At 48.3% G+C, this 12,306-nt stretch overlaps 1 protein-coding gene across 1 annotated transcript in view; it reads right to left on the reverse strand.

Moving 5' to 3' along the window:
* Window positions 1-4,115: 4,115 nt before the first annotated feature.
* Window positions 4,116-12,306, reverse strand: part of LOC144170678 (cyclic nucleotide-gated channel alpha-3) — a 296,313-nt gene continuing 288,122 nt past the window's right edge. Inside the window, exons 5-7 of the mRNA XM_077700612.1 lie at window positions 9,858-10,245; window positions 7,978-8,465; window positions 4,116-4,973 (exon numbers count right to left, since the gene is read on the reverse strand). Of these exons, the coding sequence (XP_077556738.1) occupies window positions 8,177-8,465; window positions 9,858-10,245 (677 nt within the window). The 3' untranslated portion in view covers window positions 4,116-4,973; window positions 7,978-8,176. The remainder of the gene's footprint in view (window positions 4,974-7,977; window positions 8,466-9,857; window positions 10,246-12,306) is intronic.

Genomic DNA, 12,306 nt, shown 5'->3' on the forward strand with positions numbered 1-12,306 from the left:
GGAGGCAAGTTTTGTAACAAACAACCACTAAAAGAACAAAACTTGCGTCGTAAATATAGGGTAATAGGTGTTCTTAATAACGACATGTACTATCATTGTATTATTATGTATGGACTTCTGGCCATACGTAAACAGGTGTAATGCGAAGAGAACTGTAGGCGTTGTAGATAGTTGATTTTCGGTCCTTATCTTAAGGCTTTAGTGGTGTTTTATTATTATTATGGTTACTACCTTCTTTTCTCGTTACTATCATGAGCGGTAGTCACTATTATATCCATCATCGTTTTCCTCCTAATCAACATCATCCTCTGGGGTCCTTCAATATATTTCATTTTATTTCCTTCCTTATGTTAACTTACACAAAGGGGTATTTACAAAGAGATGTGCTCGGAATGAATCACGATGCTTCCATTAAATTTGATCTTGAGACAATATTATACACAAGGAACACCTTACAAAAGTTCCTTCTTTTAGGCTCGGTGCCTTCAATGTCAGTAAAGCCTTTCCTTCTTTTTAGAGAAAGGGCAGAATAATGTAGCAGTCGAGAGGAGGAGTCAAAATATTTTTGGTTGCCTTATTGGTTTTTCCGAAAAGAAGTGCTCGTTTTATTCTAACCTTAAAACATTCGCAACCCGGGCAAGACAACTGTGATTGTTGCTTAGTCGGACACAAAAATTGTGCTAGCCTTGCAGCCGTGGTCATGCAAATTGAACAGCTCCTACAAGAAACGTGAGAAGGACGCACAAGACTTTGTATCAACGTTTTATTAGGAACGGCTCAACACGGAACTTCGGTTTTTGCAGGTGTACTAACAGTGATGTATCGGAAAACTTCCAAGCAGCGTTGCCGCCAGCTGCACGACCGACAGTGGTGAGAGAAGGCAGAAATGAGGGTAAAAAAGGCGCAGAGATGCGTAAGGAAATGCCGAGAGTGTTTTTAAAGGAATTGGTAGTACGTGCGAAGGGTTGAGTGAGGCCGTGGGCGACTCGAAGCCGCCACTTAACACATGTATTGCAGCGCCCAAGGATGTAATGAATTGCAAATGCCCCCGCACTTTCGGAAAGAGCCTCTCGGCTTAACCAAAGCAGCGGGCCCCATAGAAGAGAGCTCTCCGACGTCGTTCACTGCTGCAGTTACATCGCCCCCTGCTGCATCACCAATTTTGGGTGAGAGCGAGTCTCCTCTCCGGGCTCGAGGGAGTCGCCGTCCTTAAGCAGATGCGTCCGATTCAATTGGAAATGCATCGGACTTTTCTGAGGGCCGAGTGCTTCAGTCCCCAGCTCCCTGGCATAGAACGGGCCACGCGAGGGATGGCGTACTGGTCGAAGGCTTCGTTCAATGGCGACTCGGCTTTGGACCCGTCGTAAATGCGTGCGGGGTGAAGGAAAAAGGGAAGATGGAGATCAGAGTGTGTGGCCTCCACTTTGCCCTAGGCTTAACCTGAACAGTGGCACGCGGAAACAGGTCCCCTATTATAACCTCTGTGCTCGGATTCTCTGGGTCTCCAGACGTCTTAACACCGTACAGAAGAGAAAAAGTTAAAAAAGAAATATCATTCCTATGCGTTTTGCGTGGCAGCACAGAAGAAACTAACAAAGCCATGAATTACGAATGGTTTGTTCTCGCTAACAAGGCTGTCCATCTGAAAGACGCTTTTGCCTTCACTGGATGATAAACTTTATAAAAACATCATTTGGTTGCTAAAACACTTCAGTATTATGTGCTTAAGAAACCAAATAAGCAAATCTCGGTCCTTAATAAAAATGTATAACGATTCTATTGTATTTATACAATTCAATAGAATATCACCTGAAACGGCTGATAAATAAATCCTCCAATTATAATGGCCAATTTCTTTATGCGTTGCACCATATTGGATGTTATTATAGCAGATCGAAAAACAAAGGCAGTGGTAAACAAACTTGCTTTCGCTATTTAGTTTTGTTAAGCGTTATCACCTGCACTTTCTTTCTCCCGTCTTAATTCGACGCTTTCTTTCTGTAGCAAATCTTCGAACGTTATTCTTTTTCTAACAAGCTGATAAATACTAGTTCCTGTTTTGGAACAGCGTTCATACTAGAGCCGAGGTCCTGGTAAATTAATATAATTTAACGACGGCGTAAGATACCCAAACCTTCTCACACAGGTTTTCCAGAATAAGTAATTTTGCTTTGTAGATTTAAATGATGTCTGCAACAAATCTTTGCTTAGTTTGCAAATTTTTGCCCTAAATTAAATATATATTTTACTTAAGCAAGATAGCTTTAACCGTAAACGGGGATTATTTGCGTTATTTTGAAAGTGGCGTCTCTTGCCCCAGCGCGAGCCATTTCCATCGCTTGGCAGCATGGACCTCTGTCATAACTTTTTTTTTATCAAATAACAGACCAGCACAAATACTTTCTAGACATTGTTTTGCCTGGGAAGATGGCTGGCGCTGAATCCTGAATAATACCGTAATCCATGGCGCGATCACAGACGACATCGTTACTCACAAAAAAAGTTATTGTTTTTGGGGTAACATCGTCGCAATTGCAGAGTTTAGGGCTTCACCAAATGCCAGTGCACTTGAAGATGCTGTGGAGACGTGAGGGGAGAAAACGAAGGAAGCAACTCATTGTGCAGCTGTGACATTGTTATGAGCACGACCAAATTCAAGGCAGGATGCCGTAACACGCACAGGAGCTTTGATCATTGAGACAGGGGAGCTCACGGGAATCATGTTCCGCTGCGGTGAACGTATAGCCAGTGGTGTTTGAATGGCATGCAACCGGGTTCCGCGTGAGCGTCTATGTAGTATGGGCTCGAAACGAACAACGCGGAATGATGATTGGTCCATGACGGTATTGAGGATGATCAAAGCAGTCATTGTGCCTGAGAGACACGGTGGAAGGCGGCGAAATGGTGTTTACCGGCGTCTGCGTAGGTAGCGACCCGGAGACAAAGTTTGACACTGGGCTAGGCGGAAGGGCCTGCTTCAATGAGCACCGCGCATGCGCCGCCGGCGCTATACGCGGGAAATGTGCTTTGAAAACCGCGACCTATTACAAAGAGTTAGGTGCGCTCAATTGAGTAGATATTTTTTTAGCTTCGTACAAAGATAATGCACCGAGAAATATATGCGACTCCCTTCTTTCTTCTGACGAGGATGCGTCTTCACGACACTGGCCCCTTAACGACGAGACAGGAGAGACAAAAAACTGTGAGACTTGTCCTCGGTACGGGACTGCTATTGCGTCTTAGTTAAATTAGCGCGGCTGAGGGAACGCAGGTAAGTAACGAGTCCCAGAGGACCACCACAAAAGCTTTTCTTTGTGGTGATGTTACGTACAGTATGAACAGACCTTTTTTTGCATAATGCTAACTTCGAATTAAATGTATTTCTTTTGGCGTCTTGTTTGTACTTCGAATTCATTCCTCAACTCAAAGAAATCTAACGACGCTTCTTAAAATTCATCCTCACGTTAACGAGCAGAATTTAGGAAGTATATATTCAAAAGTTCTTACGCTGTGACGCACGTTTGCCTGGAAATAACTTGTCTACTGTTGTTGAAAGGGCATTTTTCTATGCTTTTTCTCGATAAGCTTAGCAGAAATGCTTACGGTCACAATAAGCAAAAACTAATTCCAATTTTTACCAGAAGCATGTGCTTGAACTTAGTTTACGAACGTAAAATTTGTCGCCCTTTTTGCACGCAAACTATGAAATCCTCCACTTGACTAAGCAGCAAACAAGTATGCTAGGTTTGTGCCATGATAAGTTGAAACATTTCACGACATACTTTGCCGGTGTTATTTCCGGCGGGTTACACAAGACGCTTCTAAGACAATTCCTAAGAACCCTGTGTCATCAACCTGTGGCCTAAGGCTTATGGTACGAATGCCCGCTATCCGCTAGCCAACCTACTGAGCGCTGATCGAATAAGTGTCTTTCAAAGTCCGATGTAATTAAATAAGCTCTCACATAGAAGCTCTGGTTCATTAGAGCTCGTAAGTACCAACTTGGTTAAGGTAACCTAAGGTAACCCACAGTTTAGTTTCTAAACGAAGTTGCACATTTTTAGTATTCCCACCGCAGCAAGTGACTTTGTCACAACCAGCATCTTAACGCTTCATTAGAACAAGGCCTATATTTACTGTTGTACGTTTTTGGCAACAACAATCACAGAAAACATACTCAACTAAGTCTAAGCTACATTTTTCCTCTCAACACGATCACATCATTTTTTTGTGCAAGCCTATACAGCATGTTCACCCAAGTTCAAAAGGATTCTCAAACTTACCAACGTCACGCGGAAAGCGCGATCTTGAATAGGGGATACGGGATGTTCATTATTACTGTTTTGTAGCACTCTGTCACCCCAACCTCAACATGCATATGGTAAAAGAGAAGACGTTACAGAGGAAGAATTCAACATCGCGGTTGAAACTTGGTTCACGCACACACACACACACACGCACGCGCATACCTCCGTCGGCACACGAAGCACGCAAAGATGCCTTTTTTTGTTTGCTTCTTCTCTCAGTCCTCTGTTGTTCGTGGGATCTGGTAGTGTTGAGTGAGCTTGACGAAGAAAAAAAAAAGAAAACCGACGATACAGGAGAAAAATTGTGAGAAAAGTCACTTCCTATTTTGGGCCAGAGAAGCAAGATCTGAAACGAAACTCCGGAACGACCACAGAGGAAAAAAAGCTCTTCCCCTCAGAGTAGGTATGCGTTCTCGCCACAGTCACGTCTTTCCGGTCTGGTCTTGAGTGCGCGAGTGTGTTTGTGTCCTCGTAGTCTTGCGTTGCCACACACAATGCCCTTCGGAGAGCTGTCAAATGCCGGGAAGCTCCACGGAGACGTGTGGGGCCCACGCTGGGTTGAGTAATACTTTATTTACACCTTCGGTGAGACGGCCCGGCATGGACACAGGCGCCACTATTATTTGTGCTTTGGGATGCAGTCCTTTTACACTGCCGCACAGGTTTCTGAAAGAGAAGCAGAGAAAGCTCGGTCAGAGGCCGAAGAAGTTACTACACTGTATACATTCACGGGAGAACCGCCACACACAGCTGACACCCCGGGACATTGTATTTAGTTCGTCCGAGTCAACCAATTAAAATAGCCAAGGCGCAGAGCATACAAACCCGACGAGGGGTATTTAGCAATTCTTAAGCACAGTATTGTTCGTTTTGAGCTTGCGCCGCAGAGGAACGGGGGACGAGAGTAGACGACGGTCTCACGTTAGGCCTAACATAAAGAATTAAGGCCCAACGATGTTACGCGGTACCTGCAGCTTATGTATAATATGTATCCATGCGTACTTCCATGTATGCAGGCATGAACGTTACGCGTGCACGCACAGATAAGAGACACAAAACATTGCCACCCCTAATCGTATACCCTATTCTATTGATCACAACGCAATTTGATCAAGGCGATGATGCCGTATGCGTAACCATCAGGTGCAGTTTTACTCTGCCTTCGGCGTCCTTAAGTCCTGATTTAAGCTGAAAATAAGCGTCATTTGCTGGGTAAACTCGATATCAGCGCGAGAGCGTGGTGATTCTAGGCTATTCCTGGATTAACAAGGTTATAATTGGCTTACATGTACACGTATACCTCGTTATGCTTATAAAAATTAGCGCAGACATTCCCACAGCCCACAGTTTAAGAGCCGCTCCACCTGTGAACGCGGTGGTAGTGCGAGAGCTGTGGGTGCGCCCGTAGCTGGTAACAGTTTAGCGTTGTAAAGCGAATCTGTCGCAAAGCAGGACGTCGACGCAATTATCCGTTTCTTTCTTTCCTGCAACGGTGGAGTTGGTCGATTTACACTGTTTCTGCCGCCGTTGCCGCAGCTGCGCCGCTCTTTGAGCAACAGCCTTGACCGCATATTAAGCGGCCGATAGACCGGGCCCGTCCATGGTTGCAGCTGAGGTTAAAGCGCTCAGCACAACACTTCTATGGGTGGTATCCATTGAAAAGTTTAGCGGTTAATTTCTTCGCTTGGCAGCACTAGAAACGGCCACGAACATGGCCGCTGTGCCACGGACATGGCGCGGCTTGTGCCACTGCGCCCGCACGCCGAAGAAAAAAGGAACACCGGCGTGCGTCGTCTGCTCCGTTTCAACCCGACTCTCAACGGTGGTGTCAACAGAGGTGTTATTAATCGCACTCACATTGGAGTCGAGGCATTACTTTGCGTTCGGTGGGGTAGAGTTTGGACCGTCCAACGCAAATCATGCGCCTCGCACGGACAAGTACCGCCATCCCGCGGACCCTGACATAACCAGTGACAGCGCCTACATGCGTGCCTCGCCAGTGAATACGCGCAAACTACGTACGCACAAGCTACGCGCAAACTTGAGCGTCGGAGCGTCGTCGTCGCCGCGGCTAGTTACCCGACAGCAGACAAACAGCAGAGAGAGAGAGAGAGAGAGAGAGAGAGAGAGAGAGAGAGAGAGAGAGAGAGAGAGAGAGAGAGAGAGAGAGAGGGGGGGGGGGGGAGGGAAGGAGGGAGGGAGAGTAAAGCATCTTTATTTAGCAGATCCTTGTGGGAAGTAGCTATGGGCCTCCCTGGCTGCCACTGCTCTCTCAGCCAGCTTGAGCTGATCGCAAAGGCGGGAGCTGGGCAGCAGCGTCTCCCACGGCTCCGAGGAATCGGAAGGGGTGGAGGTGGCAAATCAGGGTTCTGGGTGCATTCAGGGATAATGTGCCAGGGATAATGTACATTAAATGTGCACGGAAGTTGCATTGGGCTTGGTGTTTATTTGGAAACATCAGGTGAAGCAGTGTCGGGTGGGGAAACGTGTTTGGGTGCGTCTAAGGGTGCTCTCTCGGGTCTTTGATATTTGTGAGTAGGGAATTTTAACTGAAGTGTTCTGCGACTTAGTCTGCGATGCTCCCTAATTCCCTGGTTGGTCGGGAGACAGACACGGCTTTCACACTTAGCCCCCGTATCCCCCAGCAGCGAGGCTTTAACGAGGCGTTAACGGGCTGGGCGTTGACTGGAAACAGAGACACCCCGTACTTCTTCGTGCTGACTGCTTATTCTTTTGCTAAGCGTTGCCCGGAAACAACATAGAGCTCTCTTTGGTTGGTCATTCCTTCCTCTGGCATTCTTTCACTCAGGTTGGCTTCGCGCACAGGCGACAAATAGGATGGGCTTTTCGCAAATGGCATAGACAGCGCTTTCACGTTTTTTTTTATTATTGTAGGTTCTTTTGAAGGTACAAGAAATGCCCGTGTGAGACACAAGTTCAAAAAGATCTATATCTTCCTACGAAGTTACGACCCGTCATCCCCATCTGAGGAACACTCCACAGCTGATTAATTTCGAGCTATGATGGTCGGGGAAAGGCCAATGACACTTGAAAAAACAAGCTGAACAGCTTTGTAAAGATGCGGTTGAAACTTCAAAAATCACACTTTTTGCAACTGCTAGAAATGGACGTGGGTTGGGCAAGTAAGACGACGAAATGACAACCGAGGGGGGCCACCATGGTAAGAAAGGGGCGAGACTAGAAGTATGGGAAGGCCGTTAACTTAATGGAGGGACTAAATAAGAAAATTCGGAGGCAAAAGATGGCTCGGGCCGAGCAAGATAGGAGTGACTGGAGATTTATAGGAAAGGCCTTCATCCCGTAGTTCACATAGAGATGGTGACGACGACTACGATGACGACGAGAATTATGATAGTGATGGTGGTAATGATTATTATTATTATTATTATTATTATGAGGAGGAGGAGGAGGAGGAGGAGGAGGAGGAGGAGGAGGAGGAGGAGGACGTAGAGGAGGAGATGGTGGTGGAGTGGAGGATGAGGAAGGAGAAGAAATAGGTCGTCTTCTCAGTTTAAATTTCATAAGGAAGAACAGAGCGAGGCATGGCAACCGCTCACACCACTAAAACTATTTCCTTCAGCAGGGTCATTTCGGCTCGCCCAGAGTTGGCCAGGAAGGGAGAGAGAGGTTAAGAAAGAAAAGCACCCACCGCAAAAGTGGGCTTTCCCCGCCTGCGAGAAATTGGCGGACAGGGTCCAAGCGTACGCCAGCCGTTGCCGCCACAGGATCCTCCACGGCAACGGCGACAACGGGACGGTGCGCTCAGTCACCGCAGCGGCCAAGAACCGGAACCGGAAGCGACCAAGGGGCCAGCAGGGCCTTCCCCCGGGGCTGAGCGTGGGGGTGCGTCAGATGATGGACTCCCGGTTACGCTCGTGCTCGTCCGAGGAGCAGCCGCTGCTCTCGGGGCTGGCGGCGCCGCAGATCTGGAGCTCGATCTCGGCGAGCCGGTTCTCCACTTCCCACTGCTGCTGGCTCAGCTTCACGCTCATGGTGGCGTTTTCGGCCTCGAGCGTCACGAGACGCTCTCGCAGTCTCTTGATCTCGGCAAGCAGGGCTTCTTGGGACGCGTCGCGGACCGACGGCGGCTGGGGGCTGCTGCCGCCCATCACGCCGCCCATGCCGCACACGAGGGGGCTGCGAACGCGCGGTGGCGCCTATAAGAAAGACATCGGCCATCGGCAGCGGAGTCCCCACTGCGTTCACGTGCGCGTACATGCCCTATTATTCCACATGTGCAGCTTTCCCGCTCATGGCAGTCCTTTCAAGAGTGATTACTCTGTAGTTATTTAGCCGAATGTAAAATATTTTATTGCAACTAATATTGGGGTTTAAAACTTGCTTTGTGCACAGTTTCAAGTTTAGCACGTTGCGCGACTGAGCTCCAGAAAAATGGAAACGTCCCATACAAATGCATTGGGAGATATATTTTACAGCGAATTAGACAAAAAATATTAAGAATCCTCGAAGCTTCTCTTACAATTTTCATCTCCAGGTTCATTTCTTGCTTCCTGCCAAATACCACTTTCCTTAAGTGGTTTTGCTAGCTTCCTGGGAGCTTGGAATTTTGAGCGAGAAAGCTGGGGTTGAAATGCGCGGGTGGCGTAGCGTTTCTTAGTTACAACAGAAACTAGGGCCCTAGGATTGAGCTAAATTTGGAATTAAATCACCGCTTGAGTTGAACTACGCAACGCAGCTGCAAATAGGATTTCGAGAAATTCATAATTTTGGAGTTCCTTCAGTTATAAGTTGGCCCAGAAAGAAAACTTCCGCCTCTCGACTTGGTTCGCAGTGAACTAAGCTTACAAGCGACTGCTTGTGTAACCTTTTCTTTCTCTTGATGTTTCGTCCAAACACGTCGGCATTATCGAAGGCATTTTGACCTACCCTGCGGCTACCCACGACAGCACCACCACATCGCTCAGAGCGGCATTGCTTTTTATCCTCCAGCTTCACATCAAGCACCTGCACTCCTTCTTGCAGGTTAAAAATGCTGACCCTGGCACTGAAATTTTTCATCCAGCAGTCGCGGCGTTGGGATCCGCAGCCCCAACAAACTGGACACCTTTTTTTTTTTTTCTGCGGGGATTAGACGGTGAGTGAGGCAAGTATTCTCTCGCTGAGGTTAGCCAGTCCAGGGCAGATGTCTTACACATGCCCATAAATCTTAATAAACGATATTATGTTCAGCATGCCTTCTTGCAAAACGTGAGCTTGTGGGGCAGGTCATTGCTTTCGTCATATGGCTCCGAGATGCGGTTCTTCTAACCTTTCGGGAAAATGTAAACGCTACGTAGCAACGTTATCGGGTTAAATGTTAAAAGGCATAAGAGTCCATGCCAGAGCATATCTAATTTAATTAGGCCGTACTTTCTTTCCCTTCTGTCTCTTTACGGGCATATTTAAGGGCGTTCCAGCGTGCCGTTCCCCCTTTCAGCGTACCATCGCACGATCTCCCCGCACGCCGTAACGAAGAAATATAGGAATTACTCCAGCCCCTAACGACCGCATGGGGAAGTGGTAGAGAACCTGGGCACTATGAGCTGCGCCGTGGACGCCGGCGAGGTGCCGGCTTGGCTGGCGTTGCTCGACAAATCGGCCGTGGTGGTGCCGGCGCCGGGGTGCGGCTCGCGGAAGGGCGAAGCCGTGGTGGTGGTGACCACGGTAGCCAGCCGCCTCTGCTGCGCATCGGCGGCCGCTGTGGTCGGTGGGTGCTGACGAAGGGGCAGGTCGGTGGTGCCGTTGGGCCGGCTGCTGCTGACGGGGCTGCCGCCGGCCGACGGGGGGTGGGCGCCCAGGAGGGCTGCGACCGAAGAGGAGGCCTCCTTGGAGGGAGCGGCGGCCGTCAGCTCTTCGAGCGGCAGCTTTCCCCGGGACTCGACCAGGCCCGGGGTGCTCCGGCTCCGGCCCAGGGTCACTGCGGAGCCGCCGGGACCCCGCCGAACGGGAGAGCCGCCAGCGGGGAGCCACGGGGCACGGGGCCGGGGCATGGTTAGACGGCACCTCCCTCTCTCTCTCTTACGGGTGCGCGGACTCCCCTGCCTCGCGCCACGACACCCCGAACCGTACAGCAATATGTTACCCAGTTTACGCACATCAGAAAGGTGGCTTCAGGCTATCAAGATCTGCTACAGACGAGTCGCGTGCTTCAACATAGGTCAGTCTCGTTCCTCTCAGGACTTACACGTATTCAGAAAGCAAACTTAACTTCTGCATTAAAACAGCTTTTCGTAAGGGTCGGAAAAGTGAAGGAATAAGGCCACCGTGAGTTTCAGAGACTTTCTTTAAGGCGCCCTTAGCAAACGCTCCCTTCTCCGAAAAAAGAACGGGCAAGTGAGGTAGCTACGGACGTGGCTGGCGCGCGGCGCTCCAGTGAGAGCACGCCATGTGGGCGGGGTTGACTCTGGCAGCAGCACAGAGAGAAGCGCCTATAGCGCCCTTTTAAAGAACTAAAATTAACCAGGGCACTCCGTGGCCAGTCCTCGTTGTACAGAAAACTTGAGGCTCAGCACCGCTGCAGAAATGTTTGGTCGCCGATTTTACTAGCAGTGCGGATGACGATACCTGGCGCAATTTTTCCCCATGCCCTTTCGGGGCATGTCTAGCTTCGTTCTCTCCATGAGTTCTATTCTGGCGAATTTCGGCTTGCTGGTTAAGTAAAGTTAAGTTATATATGTGAATTCAAGGGTTACACCTTGTATTCCTAAAACGTAAGTGCCCTAAGAAATTAATTTCCGGTTAGAATGTTCGTTTTGCTGGCACTACTCGATTTATTTGAGCCTACTGGTCCCACTTGAGGTTTATTACGCCAGACAGGTTGTGTTATGCAGTGTTTATTTTGTTGTAAACAGGTCCGTGTCATTATGTCGTGAGGTATATAACAGCTAAACGGTAAAATAGTAAGAAAGAGACTAACCCACTGTAGTGTCGCAAAGATGTAGATAAATTAAAGCTAACGTCTAGGAAAATTAACACGCAATCAAGCGTCATGAAGATCTATTTCTTTCTTTAGAAGGCTTAGCGTTGCCCCCATGAACACTCTCTGCGTGTGAATATTCAAAAAGTCGAGAATTTTGTCCTCCCGCAAAACCAAGTAAGTGGTGCTTGTAAGCCGTAAGCATGTGTACTCTTCCTCTTATGGTCGCGATGGGGGACAAAATGCTATAGCTTGATCAATCAAGAAAAACATCGGAAATGTTTCGATTGTGCACATGTGCTCACAGAAACCCAAACAACACCACAGAAAAACCACTCACGCTTCGGTAAAACTGAAACAAGGGCCTAAGACGAGTCGTGGAAGGACCAAGGTTGCTAAACAGGCATGAATACAAAAGTCAAGGTAACGAAAACTAATATTAGGAACCTACAGGTGCTATCATTACAATAAATCGGCATGCGTCATGCGTGGATTTGGGAAATAAAATGTGCAACGTTATATCTTGTTTTTCTCAGATAATAAAATCTACAAATAAATTTTGAGACTCCGTGCGGTACAGGCTATTTCAAAATGACTTCTCCACTCGCGACTTAGTGGCTGATAAAAATGCTAGTTCTGCCACTGCTAGAGCTCGCTACGCCAGCTGCATTTGGCAGCCAGCCGCTCGCGGAAAGGTCTTCCAACTATTGAAAGCACTCATAAACACACAAGAGGGTTGCAAATCTTGCTGTAAGGCCATAACACAACAGAAAAAAAAAAACGGAATACGTAGATATAAACGTACGAGCGACAAAAACGACACTATGCGCAAAGAATCGCCGCTAGAAGAGCGCCCGTTGTGCCAGAAGTTACCGACCCAATTTCTGCAACGGGGCCCAGAGGAGTCGTTTACGCGCGACAGAGTTGGGCTGGTGCATTCCGTCGCATCAGCATCGTCGATGAGCCCTCGTCGTGGCAGAAATACGCTGTGCCGGGAAAAATGCGAGCGTGAGCGGCGCACTGGGATTCCACGCCGTGGGCACACCACGTTCAGAGGTCGCT

The sequence above is a fragment of the Haemaphysalis longicornis genome, unplaced genomic scaffold (genome assembly GCF_048455015.1).
Source record: "Haemaphysalis longicornis isolate Haplotype H1 unplaced genomic scaffold, Haemaphysalis longicornis Haplotype H1 scaffold_2, whole genome shotgun sequence".
Classification (NCBI taxonomy): domain Eukaryota; kingdom Metazoa; phylum Arthropoda; class Arachnida; order Ixodida; family Ixodidae; genus Haemaphysalis; species Haemaphysalis longicornis.